An 18,104-nucleotide genomic window follows, 5' to 3' on the forward strand; every position below is an offset into this window, starting at 1 on the left:
CCTACTCTCGCGTCCCCGCCTCTGTGCCCGCCCAGCGCCCCTGTCCCGGCTGCCCTGCACCCTCGCCTTACCCCGCGAGTGTCCTCCCCTGGGTACCCCCTGCTCGCGGCCCCCATCTTCGTCCCCTTTCCCCGCGGGACTCCAAAGGCCTGGCCCACACTTTCCTCCTCTGATGGCAGCCGGGAGGGGGCCAAGCCCCTGTGTCCCTGGCCCTGGTGACCTGTTTCCGAGCCCTAGTGTCCGAACCCTTGTGTCCACGTCCCTGACACCCAGTGTCCGAACTCTGGTGTCGCCGGCGCCCTGTGTCCGAGCCCGTGTCCACCGCCCTGGTGGCCCTGGCCCTGGCGCCCTGTGTCCGGGTGGGTGCACGGCCGGCATCACACGACCCTCGCTGCCCGGGTTACCCCGCTTGTCCACAGGGCAGGAGTGCAAGTGTCTGTTTAGTATTGGGGGGGCCCCAGAGATAGAAACTCGAGAAAAGACCGGGATGGGGGCGCAAGCGGCTCCCCGCGGAGCAGAGGGGAGCAGGGGTGGCCCCTAGGAGGAGGAGCCTCAGGCCTGGGTTTTGGAAAACCCGAAGCTGACAGGCCGTCTGAGGAGTCCCAGACCCAGCCACCCCCTCCCGCCCCAGGCCTCACTGCACGGGATTCCTGACCCGAGGCAGTAACGGGGAGGGGGCCTCCCGCCCCCCTCTCTTTCACTTTCATTGTTCGGCCCAGCGGGAAGCGGGAAGCGGAGGAAGCCGCCCCTCCCCCGCTGCTGGGCAGAGGTCAGCTCCTGGGCAGGCCCCGACCCTACCCCAACATTATGAAGTCTCCCGAATTGGGACCGTGTCCACGTCGACAGGGTCCACTCCTCACCCCGAGACTAACCCACTGCACCTATGTGTCCCTCCGACCTCCCTGCACCCCAAAAAAAGGAGAGTCAAAAGGAAAAAAAAAATCCACTTTACTGAGTCACACCCAGCTGTAAACATGTCACGGCCGGAGCCCCACCCCCACCCCAGGCTACACAGTCCCAAAGAAACGACTGGGTAAGGGTCACGAGGAGGTGCCAAGCAGGGCGGGCAGGCAGATGCGGCAGGCTGTTTCCGGGAGGGGGCCTGGCAAGATGGGTCAGGGAGTGAGGGGGCCCCACAGGACCAGGTGGCTCAGAAAACGTCCCTGGCTCGTCCATGACAAGGGTCATAGCCCCCTGCCCTCCTTCGCCCTAACTCCCACAGGGCACCGCCTGCTGAGTGAGGCCATCCTGGCGTCTCCTGTTCCCATATGAGGTTCCCGGCAGACGCCAAGCCCCCCAGCTCCTCAGAGTTCACCCTCGGTCTGGGCGGCCAGCACGGGGCTCCTTCCCTGGGGCCTGGGTCCCCCCGTGGTGGTGTCCAAGTGGAATGTGGCAGTGAGGTGGACAGGGAGGGTGCACGTCCCGCTGCAGACACTGTCCCTCGGCTGCCGCCTCAGCCTCACGGCTACACGGCTGTCTCCTGGTCTTCCCGCTGGACCATCTGGTAGTGCTGCCTGTTCTCCAGGTAGGCGGCCAGCTCTGTGTCCTGCGCCTTCTCAGCCCGCTGCCGGGGAGTGTCGCCCTGTGACAGAGGGGGCTCAGAGAGGGCAGGGGCTCCCTCCTGCCTGCCCGAGGGGGGACCTGCTGGCATTGTTTCCCCAGGACCAGCTTTCAATCTCCACAGGCCACCCACGCCCCACAGGCCTAGTCTGGGAGGGTGGGGATGGCCTTGCCGGGCTCCCTGCTCACCTGCTGGTCTGTCTTCATGAGTGAGGCCCCAGCCTCCACGATGTAGTGACAGATGGTGCGATGGCCCAGGGCTGCGGCCTGGTGTAGACATGTCTCCCCGCTGGGGGAGCAGGGGTAGGCTGCGGACCTCAGCCAGTCTCTGGGAGCCTCCCGTCTGCCTCCCCTCCCAGGGCCATCAGAAAAGGCTCAAAGCTCAGGGTGCTGGGGCAAGGGGGTGGCCCAGAGGATGGCTTAAGGGACTGGAGGCAGAGTGGTTTCCAGGGTAACCCAGGATTCTGCCTTTCATACTTACTTCTCCTCCACAGCATCAAGGAGCTCTGCAGGGGCTGAAGGAGAGGGGGGGGGGTCAAAGGGGCCTGGTGGCCCCCTCTCCATCCACCCTGCCCTGCCCCTCAGCTCACCATGGTCTAGCAGGTAGCGGACCACATCCTTGCTGCCGGTGCTGACCGCATGATGCAGGAGCGTGCGGCTCTGCTCATCCCGGTGTGTGAGGTCACCTCCTGCTCGATGCAGCTCCTGTAGCTACGAGTGGAAGGCAGGGTGGGCTGGGGCACCACTGGACTCCCCTCCTTCCAGCCACCGGTCACTGGCACAGGGCCTGTTGCCCACATATATCCTTCTCTGGGGACCTATGTGGGGGCCTTTGTGGAGAGCCAGGGGTAGGACACCTTGCTTGTGTATCCACTGATCACTGTTCCCTGGGGCCTGTGGCTCCTCAAAGATTGCTACTTTATATGCACAGGGCAGGATGAAGAAAAAGACCCTTCTGGACCCCAAGTCAGGAGCCACCTATTACAGCCTGGATAGGGACATATGCAAGGGAGACTGCACAGTCCCTGCAGAGACCCCACAGATGACCATACACACCAGTACCAGAACAGGTCCATCTGGGCCCAACCCCGAGCCCCACTCTCCAGGCTTCAGGCAGCCCCAGGGCTGGTACCTTACAGAAGTCGTTCCTCCTGGCGGCCTCAACCAGCTCTTCACCTGCACAGAACACCTGCCCATTACCCTCTGTGTGGCCTGTGTGGGCACGCGTGGACAAGCCACACTGCGCAGGAGTAGACGCTTGAATGCGAACCCTCCCTGTGAGGCTAAGGCTGTGTATGGGTGCCCCCTCCCACCCCGGGGAGACGCAGGAGTAGACGCTTGAATGCGAACCCTCCCTGTGAGGCTAAGGCTGTGTATGGGTGCCCCCTCCCACCCCGGGGAGACTCATTCCTGCCAGGCAGAGAGGGCGCCTAAGGGACAGGCCTCACCTTTAGGGGGTGCAGCATCCCCTTGCAGTGACCTGCAGACAAAGCAGGATGAGATGGGACACACCAGTAAGGCCGATGGCCCCCTACCCAGCCCCGCCAGGTACCCTTCGCTCTTTGAACACTTTATTGAGTGCCTATGACATACCAAGTCCTGGTCTAGAGACCAGGGTACAGCAGTGAATGAGACAGAGAGGGGACTTGCTCTCAGAGAGCTTACATTCTAGTGCAGGAAACACAAGGAGAAATGAAGACATACTCTGAGATACAGAAGTGCTGAGAACACAAAACAGGGTCGTGCCATCAGAAGACTGGGAGAGGGTGAACTTCAGATGGGGCCCCAAGAAGACCCCTCTGAGGAAGGGGGCCCAGCCGAGACTTGAATGGGGACAGATCTGTGAAGGAAGCTGTTGGCTCTTAGGCAGAGGGTTCAGCAGAAGTCCAGAAGGGGGCCAACTCGAGGCCTCAGAGAACAAAGAGGTGCATGGGGCCAGCCTGTGCTGACCAGGGGAGAGGCCCTGGGGAGGTCGGAGGTCAGAGTCAGCCAGACTCGGGCTCAGCACCAGTGGCCTGAGGCCTGCTGAGGGTGGCCCAGGCTGGTCTGCACTTTTCGAGGCCGCTGGGTGAAGAATGGCTGTAGGTGGCACGGGACACAGGTACAACCGCCAGCGGTGGCAGCTGTGGAGGGGTGTTTGGATGCTGAGGGAGCTGATAGGACTTGAGAGAAGACAGAAGAGAGAGAAGGAGCCCTGGTCTCTGAGTGGACAGATGGGCAAGCCTGGAATTCTGAGGGGGGCAGGCAGGCAAGCTGGGCCTGGTTCGCTTTGTTGCTGCCTGTTGGCCAGTAGAAAGCTAGCCAGAAGTCCGCATGGGCTCAGGGAAGGGGCTGGGCTGGGTTCAGGAGTGACCAGGGCATCGGGAAGAAGTAGGGGCTGGGACTCACCGGGGCGTGGGTGAGCAGGGGGAGGTGGGGAGAGGGGAGGTAGGAGTGGGGAGGTCAGGCCGAGCCGATGCCCCCAGCAGCTCAGGGTCCAGGATGTAGATCTCGTCCTGGGCGATCTCAGTCACATAGTTGAGGTGTTCCTGTCAGGGGAGGGTCGGGTCAGGGTGGAGGCTCGGAGGCCTTAGGAACATGACGGTGGGGTGAAACAAGGGAGGCAAACCTGGAAAAGCCTTTGCTGTGGGCCAGGCTAGGTGGCCTCGTCAGATCCTGCTCCCACCATAGCACTGCCCGACCGTATGCTGGGCCTCTTCCCACCATGATACCTCAACGTGGGTGACCTGGCCCCTGGCCCCACATGTCACCTATGCTTCAAGGCCTGTTCACCCACCTGGCTCAGCTTAGGGGAATGGGCCCCCTTTGCCTGTTGGCACCAGTCCTGCACTCTCTAGCGTGGAGGGCAGTGCCATGACCTCCAATGACCTCAGACAAGTGTGAGCACCATGGGTGTGAGAAGGCAGAGGCCAGCCTGGCTGACAGGGAAGGTGGGAGAGGGCCTACCCAGTCCCTGGGTGTAAGAGTGGCTCACCTGGGCCCGGTCGATCCTGTAGAAGCGGCTGGCAGTAGTTGCTGTGGAAAGAGAGGGGGGTCCTTGTTCAGGCCCAGGTCCTCTGATTCTCCAGCTCAGACCCCACCTAGGAGAGGGCAGGACTTACCATCCAGGAAGCACCACTTGGGGGACAGTTTCTGGCACATAGGGGACTTGGCTCCAGCACCATCAGGTTCCTGTGAGAAAGAAGCCAAGTATGGGGTTGAGAGTGAGCTGGGGACAGGGAGGGACGCGGAGCAGGGGCAAAGGGACACACGTGTGGGGAGGGAGGAGGCCCTCTTTGCCAGCCCCTTTCTCACCTGTTGGAGCTTCTCGATGTGTGCACGGCAGAGCTCCAGGTCGCTGTCTCCCGGGACCACCACAGTGCCCAGAGGCACAGCTGGAGGGGATACGGGACCATCAGCAGCTGGCACTGCCCGGGGTCCTGCCCTCAGGGACTGCCCCAGCTCCACTCACAGGCCTCTCTGAGCTGCTCCTTGTCATAGTGCAGAGCCTCGTAGTCGTGCATGCTGACTCTGCTCACCTGTATCTGCAGCTGCTCAGGCACTGGCTGCTGACTGAGGGGTGGGGACAGGAGTGTGGCTTAGCGACAGACTCTGCCCCAGAGTGCCAGTGCAGGGCTGGGAACCAGGCTAGACTTCACAGGGAGGCCATTCTACTCCCAGCAGTCTGAGTGAGGGTCAAGGGTGGGGGCTTTGCCAGCCCCTGCATAGCCAGGGAAATAAAGCCAGGGCATTAAGTGTCTGGCTCCTGTCCAACCCAGAGCAAATGGGAGCGAGGGTGGGACATACTCGCTGTGCAGCGGGGTGGCGTTCCGCCGCTTGGCCTTCTGCACCATGGTGGCCTGGTTGCGCAGAGCAATGCGGATGCGGGAGGCTGCAAGCTTGCAGGGCTCCCCATCTACCTGCACTGGGATGGCCTTGAACGTGGTGAGCACCACTTCCCGGCACTGCGTCAGCCGCTCACCGTGCCCGCCCACCTGCAGCGCTGCCTACAGTAGAGGGAGCTCAAGTCAGACAGGGCAGGTAGGGGTAGGGCCCTGAGGATAAAGACAGGGTGATCCTCTCCGTCAAGAAGCTGGCAGTCTGGGCCTCCAGGTGGCCTGTCTTGCTCACTCACCAGGGATGTCATGGTGAAGCCAATGACCTCGAGGTAGCCATCATCATGCCGCTGGGGCTCAAAGTCATGGTGCTCCCCAGGGTGGCCCCAGGGCATGGTGCCCGCGCAGTACCTGGAGGGGGCAGCAGAGGCTCAGGGGCCAGACTGGGCGGGATGAAAATGGCAGGCTGTCCCTGATCCTGCCTTCCTCACCTGGGGATGTTCAGGAAAACGATGCACTGGGGTTTCAGGTCCTGAATCTTGGGAGTCAGGTCCACGCCATCACACTGGAAGTGAGAACGGGAGGTCAGGGCCAGGTCACCAGGGAGGTGGCCCCCTTCTTGCTGCCCCCTAGGCCTTGTTACGCTCACCACCACTCGGATGTGCTTGGCCAAGTCCTTGGAGCTGCCCATCAGGAAGTCGGAGAAGGCTGTCTGTGGGAGGCAGAGGTGTCACTAACTGGTGACTGGGACTTTCGCGTACCACCTGTGGCTGAGAAATTTGGGCAGCATAGGGAGGCAGTGATAGAGGGCCCAGACTCACCCCGGCATAGAACATCTTGTTCCGGAAGCGGCTGTTGAACTTCTCTGGGTTGGCCTCTGTGGGGGAAACAAGAGAGGAGGTGCAATCAGCTGCTCCTCCGAGGTTGTGGTGAGGTCAGAGGGCTGGGAATGACTGGGGTGGGAGCCAGTTCTGACTCTCGAGGGGACACTGGTGTGCCCTCCCCCCTCGGCATCCCCAGGCTGCCAACCTCGAGATTCGTGAAACTCCAGAGTGACGTGGGCATCAAAGCCCAGGCTGAAGTAGTTGTTGAAGACATCCAGAGGCAGCTGGAAAAGGGCCCAGACTGAGATGAGCGTGGGGCCTGGCAGACCCTGTTCCTCCTGAGGCACCACCCAGCCCAGTTAATAAAAACACATCATCAGTGACCCGGCTCACCGCCCCTCCACCTTTGCTCTTTCCTGCTCCACTCTCAGCCTCTTGATCACCTTCCCTAAGTGCCTGGGGTGAAAGAGTACCCTGCCAGGACCTCACCAGCTAGAGAGGCAGGGGGAACCCTGGGAACCTAGACATCTAGGTGTGGGGAGGCCCCTAGCTCAGGCCCACCTGGCTGACCTACCCGATCGGTGGCGCCCTCGTCCCGCTCCTCAGGCCCTGCCTCAGGGTTGGGCTCAGCCTGGAGGTCCCAGCGGTCCAGCTGCACCACGTTCCCCTCTTCCACGTGGGAGAGGATCTTGGACACGGGCTCATCTGTGTAGCCCTGGGGGAAGGACACAGGGACTGAGCTGTCACCACGGTTGAAGACACCCCACTGCCCAGCCAGCACCTAGATGCTTGCCTGCCCGTGGGCTCTTACCCCACCCCAGTTGAGGGTCCGGGCCAAGTCATTGCCAGTACCCAGAGGCAGGATGGCAACAGGGGGTGGTGGTTTCAAGCGCAGCTGGTCCAGTGTGGACAGGATCCAGCCGACCTGAGAGGGCAGAGCAGGAGGCCATGAGGCCACAGAAAGTCCAGGTGTCAGCCCAGACCCCAAGGCCCCGAGCACCCACCGTGCCGTCACCCCCACAGGCCAGGATCCGCAGGTTGTGTACTTTTCGGTACATCTCCAGCCTGGGGTGAGGAGACAGGTGTGAGGTCGGGGTGTGAGCACCATGGCTGAGCTGGGCCAGCCTCCCACTGCCCCATGTCCTGGCCTGTACTCACGCCTCTCTTGGCCCGCCCTGGCTCAGGTCGAAGACTTGCCGGGGGTTGAGGTACCAGAGGAAGGACTGGATGATCTTAGCGCCCTGTGGGGGAGTGGGTGGAGGACAGTGGGAAGGGGAGACAGGGAGGGGACAGTCAGGGCGGAAAGTGAGGAGAAGGATGAGGCTGAGGTGGGGCCCCAAAAGGCAGGGAATGTTCTAAAATCCCTGGGGAACAGTGCATGGGCAGACGTCCAACAAGGAGCCTGTACAGAGCTGCTGGGTAGTGGGCTTGACCTCGAACTACCCCCTCAGCTCTCAGTGAGAGAGAAGGGTGTACTTACCTGGTTACCCCCGCTCTTGGGGTTCACAAACACCAGCAAGGGCTTCATAAGCGGGGATGGGGTGGGCCTGATGATGAAGGGTTTCCAACGGCCCTCCTTGGAGATAGAGAGATGTAAGGTTCCTTCCTGCCTGCAGGATCAACCCCTCCCAGGAACCCCTGGAGGAGGCTGTCCCCCTCAGCCCAGCCTCACAGAACACCTCTGGGGCCTGATTCTTAGTGAGCCCAGCCATAGGGACAATGCAGATCTAAACAGCTGCTTGTCTCAGGGGCCCCAAGGCCCAAACTGACCCTCATAAGCTGAGCTGACAGCCCCACCCCCAAGGGCTCAGTGTTTGGACTAGGAGGCCTCCCACTGTGGTTCCCCTCCCATTTGCCTGCCAGCCCCAGGACCAACCTCAGGCCCTTTCTTGCTCGATTTTCTCTTGAAGGACGCTCTCTTTTTCTTCTTGCTCACCTTGAGGGTGTTCTGCAAAGGGAGCAGAGATGTTGGGGACAAGGTGGTGGGATGGGATGTCTGGGGGACCCTATGTGGGTGGCGGCAGAGTGTCAAGGGTGGACCCACCTGGGGCCTGCGGGCGCGGAGGATCCAGGTGGGCGGGATGACCACGGCAGCGTGGACACCCAGCGAGCAGGGCTCCTCGATCTGCTGCAGCATGAAGCACGACACCTTGCTGTGGTACTGGAGGGAGGGACGGTGAAGCTGAGGCAGTGGTGCTGGCACCTGGACCCCGGTCCAACAGCACCCAGACCCAGTGCAGCCCGTGGGGCAGCCGGGGTCCACTCACTGCTTGCTTGCACCAGGAACAGCTGATGGCCACAATCTCTTTGCTGTGGAAGGTGAACTTCTGCTGGAAGCCCTGAGGGGGAATGGGAATGTTGTTACCAGGGGCTTGGCTGAGAACCCTGGCACTACCCTCCTCCATGGAGGGTAGCGGTGCAAGCTGATGATCGAATAGACCCCAGATGGTTCTGCAGCCTACCTGCAGCTGTGAAATGTGGGGAGTGGACATGTGGGCATACCCGGCTGAAGAGGATCCACAGAGCTAACTGAGACCCTGCCTCGGGACCCCCAGATCTGGCTGGGCCCTCTTGTATGCTTCTCTTTATAGAACCTTTCACCTTCACTGCCGTGTTCATTTCACCAACCCTTACTGAGGGCTTGTGTGCCAGGCACTGTGCTGGGTATTAATGGGAGAAGGGAGACAAGACCTCAACACCTTTCAGAAATTAGATTTCCTGAGGGAACAGACAACTAGAACCAAACAGGGGTTCTGACCAGGAGGTCAGCCTCGGAGACTGTGGCCAGCACACTGGTCTTCAGGCGGCAGCACCATCGCCCGGCTCAGCGTGGGCACAGCAGCTAAGACCTGCTGAGCGGACAGAGACATCGACAGGGTGTTCTGGGGGTGGGGGGAGAATCCATGGCCTCAGACAGACACACTGCACGGGAAGGGAAGGCCCTCCCTGCTCTCCCCTCAGCTCAGGCACAAGGGCAGGGCCTCCTGAGCTTTAGGATCGACTTGGCTACCAGGAGAAGCGAGTCTGGCCCCTGGCTCTGGGTCATAGTCATGCCCAGGCCGCACTGTCCACACAACACGGTGTTTGGTCCAGCAGGGCCAGGGTAGGTGGGTCGGGGGTCAGAAAAGGGCCAAGACCGCTCACCTTCCCGCAGTGCCGACACTTGCCATCCTGGCGTCGTCGGTGGACCCAGTGGTGACGCACAAAGGTGGGCTGGCAGAAGAGGACATAAGGGTCACTGGGGGCAGCGGCGAAGTGTCCACAGCCTGACTCACTAAGTACCACCCTCACTATGTCAAAAGGGGGCTAGGGCACTGTATGAGGTGAGAGGGTTAGAAAGTTGAGACTTTACAACAATGAATCAGTATTTTTTAAAAAACAAAATTAGTTAACTAGGGGATAGAAAAGAGAAGAAGAGAGGGTAAAAATGTTCAACAATGAATGAATGAAAATCTAACTTTTCTATAAACTTTTGGTAAAATCATAATGAAAATAAAAAATGTTATTTTAAAAAATAATAAAAAAAGAAAGTTGAGACTTCCCCAGGGTGCTGAAAAACTCAGCAGAGAAAGCTAGGAGGATGTGGGGGTCACTTCTCAGCCCTGCATCTCCCAGAAGCCCAGCAGATGGAAGGAGCTGCGCCCCCTGGTGGCACTGTGGCACGACTGCAGCGAGGTCTCCAGACTCCAACCCTGAGGGGGCACTCACCTCTCGGACATTCCTGGAGCCCGATTCCCGGAAGGAGGGCTTACAGCGGAAATTGATCTGTGAAACAGTGCAATGGACACCAAGACATCAGTGCTTTTCGGGGCCAGTCAGATGGTCACCCCTCTGGGAAAGGGTCACCCACAGCTATTAACGCAAGGTGGTGGGATTGACCCCAGTTCATCCTGGGCCCCAGGAATGTGAGACACCTTCATAGCGGAATGTTCCTGTGTTCCTGCCTCCTTCCCACTGGCCAGGACTCTTTCCTTCCTCCACCCAGTTGCTGGAAGGAGGGGAGAATGGGACTCTGGTTTTGATTATTGGTTATTGGGATGTTCTTCCTAGCCTTCAAGCACTCCCAGCTCAGGCACAGGCAGGCACTGAGCCCTGATGACAACTAACAAGAAGTTAAGCTTGTTCTAATTCAGGGGCTGGGGTCTCAGGCCAGGTTAGCCTGGCTCATGCCATTTCTAATCTCAGGGACATGCTGTGTGCTAGTCTGGGTTCCTGCAGGCTGGGGAGGCCTGATGGTCCACAGCCACCCCTTGTGTCCCCTGCTTCAAGTGCAGAGATGGCCCAAAGGCCTTGCGTTCCCTCTCTCTCCTCTAGAAGCACAATGTCTGGGAATGTCCCTTGGTGCAGACACTCTGTGTGTAAGGGTTCTTAGGGAAAGGTCTTGTTAAGGGTGTGTGCAGGGAACACAGCACAGGCTTTGGAGCTGCTAAGGACCAGCCTGGGCCTCAGCAAGGCCTCTTCTAAGCACTAATTCAGACACTGATAAATTGGTGTCATGGCACAGTTGACTAATTCGGCCTCTCCACTTTGAGTGGATCCCACTCTGTGTGGCAGAGATAACAAGCCATGCCCTGAGGAGCTCACATTATAGGGGAAGGTGTGTTAGTTGTTGTTAGGTGCTGTCCAGTCAGGTATGAACAACAAATCTGAACCCCATCCTATCCTGTGTCATCCTCACACTCCCTGACACACTTGAACCCACTGTAGCAGTTACTGTGACAATCTGTTTGAGGGGTTTGCTCTCTTTTGCCAATCCTGTCTATTCCAAGCATGATGTCCCTCTCCAAGGAACAGCCTCTCCTAGAAACATGCTTGAAGTACGTAAGATGAAGTTTTATCATCAGCACTCTGGCTGCACTTTTCTAACACCTATTTGTTCTTTGGCAATCTTGGGATATTCAGCACGCCAACACCATAACTCAAAGGGCATCAATTCTTCTTCTGTCATCCTTATTCATTGTGTAGCTCTCAGATGCACAGCAGGTGATCATAAAGTCCATGGCCTGAATCAGGCACACCTTAATCCTCAAACTGACATCATTGCTCCTCAATAATCTGGAGAGGTCCCCGACTGCTGACTTCCCCAGAGCAATACAGCTCCTGTTTGCTTGACTGCTGGTATCAAGGGTATTGACTGATTGTAGATCCAAGTAAAATATTGACATTTTTGACAACTTCAATGTTTTCTCTTTCTATCATGATGTTGCCTATATGTCCAAGTGTTAAGAATTTTTGTTTTCTTGACACTGAGATACAATCCATATTAAATGCTAATCTTCCGCAACAAGTGCTTCAAGTCCTCTTCACTTTCAGCAAATAAGGTTGTATCACAGAGTACTGGTGAGTCTTCCTCTGATCCTGATGCCACATTCTTTATAGAGTCCAGTTTATCTTATAATTTGCTCAGCATACAGACTGAACTGATCTGGAAAGAGAATATAACCCTGAAGCACTTCCTTCTTAATTGATGCAGTCGAGTTTCCCACACTTGGAGAAATTGCAGGGATCAGCACATCTGCAGTGCAAAGGATAAGCCTCGCCCTGGGAAAACCACTTTCACAATCATGGTATCTCCCCTGCCAGGGAGGTATCCTTTCTTCATTTTAAACCATGTAGTGTCCCCCTCCTCTATTTGCACAACAGTCTCTTGGTCTTGGTAAAGGTTTCGGATGAACACAATTAAGTGCACAGAAAACCACCTGACAAAGAATCAGCTTCTAAAATTCTTCTTTAAGGAGCCTAGTGGCACAATGGTTCAGCACCTGATGGGCTAATCAAACGACTGGCACTTCAAACCAACCGGTTGGGGAAAAACCCCAACAAACTGCTTCTGTGAAGATCACAGCTTAGGAAGCCCTGTGAGGCATTCAAGCCTGTCCTTTAGTCACTATGAGCCAGAAGCAACTTGACAACAACAATAATGTCTTAAAGCTGCCAAACCTTCTGAGGGTGCTACCCTGCTGCTTCTCCTACAGCTGAAGTTCAGGGTGAAGATCAACAACAGCAGCAGGTACAGTTTCCTAGGACACTGGACGGACAGCAACAATAATGAGACTTCATGAAAATTTGCAACATTTGTGCTTCAAAGGACACCTAAGAAAACGAAAGGTAACCTTTAAGCGGGAAATGTTTTATTTGCAAATTATCTATCTACAAAGGGGCTAGGATCCAGGATATATAAAGAACTCTTCCAACTCAATAATGAAGACAAATGATGCAATTTTAAATATGGGCAGAGGACCTAACAGCTCTCCAGAGATTTACAAATAGTCAACATGCTCATAAAAAAGATGCTCAACATCATTAACCATCAGGAAAATGCAAACAGAAGCACAATGAGATACCACTGCACATTCAGTAGCACAGCTCAAACAGAAATCAGATAATAACATATGTTGCCAAGGATGTGGAGAAATCAGGATCTTCATACACGGCTGGTGTGAATGTGTCGATGGTGCAGATGCTTTGGAAATCTACCTGGCTGTCCTTCCCAAAGCCAGACTTCCCCTAGGACCCAGCAGTTCCACTCCTTCTTATATGCCCACGAAAACTGGAAACATGTTCACAAAAATCCTGCTCACAGCAACAGTATTCATAATAGCTAGATAGTAGAGACAACCCAAATGTTCGTCAACTGATGGATGAATGGATAAACAAAATGTGGTGTATCCATACAATGGAATATTATTTGGCAATAAATGGAAATGCTCCATGCTACAATATGGCCAGACTTTGAAAACATGCTAAGTGAAAAAAGCCAGACACAAAGGCCCACATTTTGTATCTTTCCATTTACAAGAAACATCTAGGACAAATATATCTAGAGAGAAGGAGGAGATTAGTAGTTGTCTAGAGCTGGGGGGACTGGAGACATTGAGGTGTGATGGCTGAGGAGAAAGCAGCTGCTTTTGGAGGTAACAAAAATATTCTAACATTGACTGCATAAGTGATGACTACATAACTCTAAATATGCTAAAAGCCAGTGAACCATACATTTTCAATGGATGACTTGCATGGTAATTTCAATAAAAAAAGAAAATCAACAGCAGTAAACATGTGTAGAAACACTTTATCTGATTTAATCTTCACAACAACCACACGCGGCAAGTACTATGACATCTTCCATTTCACAGATGAGACATCTGAGGCGCAGAAAGATAAAGCCCCTTGCCAAGATCACCAATAATACAGAGGAGAGGCAGGATTCAAACACCACTCGTTACCGTTATGTATGGTGGGCAGGTGATGTGGTTACGTGGGTCCGTGTGTGAGCAGGTATCCTAGGCGGCTTGGCCAGGCCGGGCCACACTCACCTTCTCTAACTGTTCAATGCAGGGCGTGTGTACCACGATCTTACAGGCTGCGCACTTCCTCCTGGACACGGACTTCTGCTGCAGGAGAGACACAGCAAGGGCCCCTGAGCCCCTTGTATACAGAGAACTTCCAATCCTGGCTCCTGGCAATAAGACAAAGCCCTCCACCTCCCCGCTTCTCTGGCCTTCCTTGGGCGGCCCACGACAGGCACTCAAGTCACAGGCAGGCCCCATTCCCAGACAGGCTGAGTCAGGCCCCCAGGTGATCGACCTGGCATCTAGGCCTGGCTCCGCCACCAGGGGGCAGCGTGCCACATAGTGCTCACTCACCAGCATCTTAGCTACACAGTACTGCTCCCCAACGTAGCAGAAGTCCCCCGACACGTTGGTCTCAAACCAGATGTGCTCTCCATATGCTGCTGATTCCTAGACACGAGAGGGACATGCTCAGTGCACACTTGTTGCCTTGCCCACCTGCCTACCCCACACTGCCCTCCCACCCTCTCTCCTCAGCAAAGCTTGGGCTCTGGTTTGCCATGCCCCAAAGCATCTGCAGGCCCCATCACTCACACTCCAGTCCACAGTGCTCCGGATCTGCCGCTCTGACTCGCCACACAGAGCCCCAGGTGCAGGTGGAGGGGGTGCCAGGTGTGGGAGGCCCGATTTGGTGATGGCTTTCCTACAGGGGAGGGGATAGCTGAGGCCAGCCTGCAGGGCCTAGAGGCCTTCTTCTTTCCTCACCACCTGGGGTTCGTTTGCTCAAGGCTGAGGAAGGGAGAGGAGGAGGGAAGGCAGAGGACCCCACAGAGGCCAAGACTCTGATAGGCTTCTATGGCCCTTTGAGATGTGCTGGCCCGGGACTCTGCCTGGGGTTGGTCCTAGTTGGCACCTGCAGGCCAGCAGAGCCTCAGGGCCTGGTCCTGCCTGGCCTTTGGGGGCTGCTGCACTTGCCTTTCTGGTGACCGCTATACCTACGCAAACAGGGTGCTCCAGGCCTGAGGTCTGGCAGGCTTGCGCCGCAGGGCCACCTGGCGCCGGCGGGACAGTGGGCACACACGGCTGGGGAAAGCCAGGCAGGCCGTGGTCCCAGAAGATCTTCGGCCTCCTGGGCCTGGGTGTTGGCCTGTGGGCCGATGCTGGCTGAGGCGCCGATAGCAGCCCTGCAGGCCCCAGAAAGTGGGGTCATAGACCATATCAGCTGGGAGTAGGCGTGAGGCCTGGCACCTGCGTAGGTAACGGGGCACCAGAGGCTTGGCACTCAAGAGTGGAGGCGACTCTGGTCTCTTGTCCCCTGACTTGGTAGCAATCGATGTCTCAGTTTGCACATCCTCCTCCTGGGCCCTACTCTCCCCCTCCTCTGTCTCCTCCTCTTCCATGCCCACAAGCCCAGCCAGCAGCAGGGCCCCAAACGTGGCAGGTTGAGAGGTGGCCACTCTGTCCACAGTGAAGCGAGGGTTGCAGGCAGGGGGCGCAGTGCTGGAGCGGCGTCGGCCAGTGCCCAGGGCCCCCACCCCACAGCTCAGGAAGCAGCCTTGCAGCTGGGCGCTGGAGCGACGCCGCTGGGCCAGCGTGGAGGATGCCTGGCCAACAGGGGAGCGGCGCTGGGCCTTGCTCGTGGGTAAGCCCACACGACTCGGCCGCCGCTGCCCCTCTCCAGGGCCTGGAGCCTTCCGCTGGAAGTGTCTCCTAAAGAAGGTCTCCATGGAGGCTGTTGGGCACAGAGACGACGCATCAGGAGCGTGGCCAGGCCTTGGTCCCTCTTACACACAGCTGGTTCTCTGTGAGCAGTAGGGGGGAAACTACGGCCTCCCACCTCCAGACACAGGGAGGCTCAAGGGACCCGGGACATTCCTAGGGGAGTCCACACTCACAGCTGTTGGGAGCATTTAGACTCAGCCCAGGCTATACCTACAGTGCCAAGAGTGTTGAGTAAGAGAGGGCCTTTGGGCTTCCTACCCCAGTGCCCCTAAACCAGGCACCAATGCCCACAAAGCCTAAAAGACCTCAATGCCCATGTCAGAAGCTGATGGAAAAGAAAAAGGAGGCTGGGAGTTGGGATGAGTTCCTGAGTTGCCTCAGATGCTTGGTGACCTAGGGCAAGTCTTCTCTGGTCATACCTTTGTTTTGCCACAAATAAGGGGCAGATTAGCCCCATCCACACACAACTTAAACCAAGCCCCAAAAATAAAGTGAGGTTCTGTGAAAAGAAACTTGGGCCTGAGAAGACCCTAGATTCGCTCAGCACTTTGAAGTGGACAGGGTCTGGCATCTGACTTAGGGACCACAGGGCTCTGAGGAAACGGCTGAGGTGTGGCTGGGGGAAGGGGCCAGCCAGAGAAGAGCCCTGTGGTGTGCAGGAGCGTCCGAGACTCAGAGGGCCGGATGGAGGACTCTTCTGCACAAGCATCTCCCCTTCTAAGTCAGAGGCACAATATGGGGCTCAGTGACACCTAACAACAGCAATGCATGTTAGAAGGAGCCCTGGTGGTCTAGTGTGTAAAGCAGCAGGCTGTTAAGTGCAAAGTCAGTAGTTTGACTCCACCAGCCACTCCACAGGAAAAAGATGAGCTAGTAACGATTTCCAGCCTTGGATACAAGCTGGAAGGTCACCATGAGTGGAACCGATTCAACAGCAGGGGGTTTGGCATGTACATGGACTCAGCCTAGTGGCACAGTGGTTAAAACATTTGGCCACTAAGCAAAAGGGTAAGCGGATGAAATTTGTTAGTCACCCACCAGGAGAAAGATGAGGCAGTCAGCCTCTGCAAAGATTACAGCCTCAGGCACTCTAGGGGCACGCCGAGGCCGTGCTGCCGAGTGGCTAGGGACTGTGAAGCAATGGGAAGGGGCGTGGAGTCAGGCCTGGCCGGCAGCTTCGTGCCCACCCCTCTGCCCACACAGTCTTGACTTGTTACTGAACCTGAGGGTCTGGTCAGGGGGCTTTGGGCCCGAGCCCTGGAGTGCAGGGGAAGTGAGGGAGGGGTGATCAGGGCAGGGGGCCTGGCTACTGTGAGCACTGATGGAGATGGGCTGGCTCGTGTCCCTGCCTGTTACAGTCCCCGGCATGGGCAGATGACAGGGAGAGGCCAGGGCAGAGCTCGAGGGTGGTGGAGCCGCAGTCAGAGGGAACACTCTTAAATCCCCTACTATCATACCCTACAGAATGTGGTATGATGCTAAGAGAGGAGCAGGGATTGCATTACCTGTTACTGATAAGGAAACTGAGGCACAGAGAGGCAAGCTACCCAGAGTTCAATGCAGAATACAAGTCTGCCTGAGAACAAAGTCTGTCCTTCGCTCCCCAGCGATGGGGCAGAGCACAGGTCTTTCTTTCCTCTTGGCCCAGGAGGAACAGGCTAAGGAAGAGATCACAAGACAACCTGTACACCTGCTGACCACTTACAGTGTGAAAGGCTCAGGGCTCCTACTATGCCTGTAGGAAGGGGGAGGCCCCGAGCTCCATTATTGAGAGGAAATGACGCTGGAAGAGGTTCCACAAAGCCTGTCAGTGGCAGAGCTGGGGCCTGACCCAGGTTGGCCTGACTTGGTATTGCTCCTTGGGCAAGGTTCAGGCCTGCCTGGGGGTCTGCTCGGGGCCCAGGGGAAGGAGCTGGAAGGCCCGCCTGACCACTGTCGCCAGGGCACTTGGCTGACCAGTGCTCCCCCAGGGTGTCAGCTTTCCCCGCCTGCTGGTCAGGCTGTCCTATGACAGCTGCCCAGCCTGGAGGAGATTAGTCACCCGGACACACCGCCTGATGCTAGTGTCACCCAGAAAACAAAAGGCCACAGACAGTGTGGGGGAGGTGCTGCCGGTGCTCTGTGGGTGGGGGGAGGGGGGCAGGCTGGGCCTGTCAGCCACCCCAGATCTACACTGGTAAGCGATTACTCACAGGTGCTGTCACAGGAGGCCACCCTGAACACACCACCAGGAAGCCTGAGCCCACATCACTCAGTGGACAGTGAGGCACGTCCAGCCTGGGCCTTGTGGCCATGTACAAAGCTGTCCACCATGGGCCTCGGTTTCCTTGTTTGTCTGAGGGCTGGATGATATGAGAGCGGGTGACCAGTCCTTCTCCAAGCCCTCTGTGTTCCCAGATGCCCCATTTCTCAGGCCCCACGCTTCCTGTTCCACTGGTCTCTACAGAAACCTCCGTCCCTCTGGTCTGCCTGACTCCTGACTTCCTATCTGCTGAAGTTTCTCCCAGTCACACCGCCAGCCTGTCTTGGGCCTGACTCCCCTCTGCAGCCTGTCCCCAGAGCCCAGCTCCCCACACAGCTTCCCTCTACCTCTCGCTTGCTCACCTCTAACATATTACACATAAAGGTCAAATGAGGGGCCCTACAGGGCTCTGACACTGGCAAAATGTGTGCCCCTTGCCCTGCTGGTGGGGAGCTGAGGGCAGCCTGAGTGGACTGGGGCTGAGAGGACCCCTCCATCAACATCCAGCTGTTTGCTGGGGGCCTGGTGAGGGCAGGGCCCGTGGGAGAACAAGGGACAGTGGGGTCTGGCCACGAACACCAGATGAAGAGCAACCAAGTGTGACTGCGGGTAGCTGAATGGGTGTGAGCTGCTAGTCAGAGACGAGGGGACT

The 18,104-nt window shown here is 57.2% G+C and overlaps 1 protein-coding gene across 6 annotated transcripts in view; it reads right to left on the bottom strand.

Annotated features, from left to right (window-relative positions):
* Nucleotides 1-1,465: 1,465 nt before the first annotated feature.
* DGKZ (diacylglycerol kinase, zeta) overlaps nucleotides 1,466-18,104 on the bottom strand; it is a 33,324-nt gene continuing 16,685 nt past the window's right edge. The window contains exons 1-31 of one of the 6 annotated variants that reach the window (XM_006896731.1): nucleotides 14,488-15,215; nucleotides 14,083-14,191; nucleotides 13,843-13,938; nucleotides 13,513-13,587; nucleotides 9,908-9,964; nucleotides 9,344-9,412; nucleotides 8,467-8,538; nucleotides 8,244-8,360; nucleotides 8,076-8,147; nucleotides 7,680-7,775; nucleotides 7,358-7,440; nucleotides 7,204-7,264; nucleotides 7,011-7,124; nucleotides 6,774-6,914; nucleotides 6,405-6,483; nucleotides 6,197-6,252; nucleotides 6,025-6,087; nucleotides 5,867-5,940; nucleotides 5,675-5,786; nucleotides 5,347-5,546; nucleotides 5,012-5,112; nucleotides 4,855-4,934; nucleotides 4,662-4,731; nucleotides 4,535-4,575; nucleotides 3,949-4,088; nucleotides 3,009-3,040; nucleotides 2,693-2,736; nucleotides 2,151-2,271; nucleotides 2,042-2,075; nucleotides 1,750-1,849; nucleotides 1,466-1,582 (exon numbers count right to left, since the gene is read on the bottom strand). In XM_006896731.1, the coding sequence (XP_006896793.1) occupies nucleotides 1,466-1,582; nucleotides 1,750-1,849; nucleotides 2,042-2,075; nucleotides 2,151-2,271; nucleotides 2,693-2,736; nucleotides 3,009-3,040; nucleotides 3,949-4,088; nucleotides 4,535-4,575; nucleotides 4,662-4,731; nucleotides 4,855-4,934; nucleotides 5,012-5,112; nucleotides 5,347-5,546; nucleotides 5,675-5,786; nucleotides 5,867-5,940; nucleotides 6,025-6,087; nucleotides 6,197-6,252; nucleotides 6,405-6,483; nucleotides 6,774-6,914; nucleotides 7,011-7,124; nucleotides 7,204-7,264; nucleotides 7,358-7,440; nucleotides 7,680-7,775; nucleotides 8,076-8,147; nucleotides 8,244-8,360; nucleotides 8,467-8,538; nucleotides 9,344-9,412; nucleotides 9,908-9,964; nucleotides 13,513-13,587; nucleotides 13,843-13,938; nucleotides 14,083-14,191; nucleotides 14,488-15,215 (3,354 nt within the window). Of the gene's footprint in view, nucleotides 1,583-1,749; nucleotides 1,866-2,041; nucleotides 2,076-2,150; nucleotides 2,272-2,692; nucleotides 2,737-3,008; nucleotides 3,041-3,948; nucleotides 4,089-4,534; nucleotides 4,576-4,661; nucleotides 4,732-4,854; nucleotides 4,935-5,011; nucleotides 5,113-5,346; nucleotides 5,547-5,674; nucleotides 5,787-5,866; nucleotides 5,941-6,024; nucleotides 6,088-6,196; nucleotides 6,253-6,404; nucleotides 6,484-6,773; nucleotides 6,915-7,010; nucleotides 7,125-7,203; nucleotides 7,265-7,357; nucleotides 7,441-7,679; nucleotides 7,776-8,075; nucleotides 8,148-8,243; nucleotides 8,361-8,466; nucleotides 8,539-9,343; nucleotides 9,413-9,907; nucleotides 9,965-13,512; nucleotides 13,591-13,842; nucleotides 13,939-14,078; nucleotides 14,192-14,487; nucleotides 15,216-18,104 lie in introns of those variants that run through there. The other 5 variants (XM_006896735.1, XM_006896733.1, XM_006896732.1 and 2 more) reach the window with 5 other exon arrangements.

This window comes from Elephantulus edwardii, unplaced genomic scaffold (genome assembly GCF_000299155.1).
Source record: "Elephantulus edwardii isolate Elephantulus edwardi_28Jun2011 unplaced genomic scaffold, EleEdw1.0 scaffold00189, whole genome shotgun sequence".
NCBI classification, from domain to species: Eukaryota; Metazoa; Chordata; class Mammalia; order Macroscelidea; family Macroscelididae; genus Elephantulus; species Elephantulus edwardii.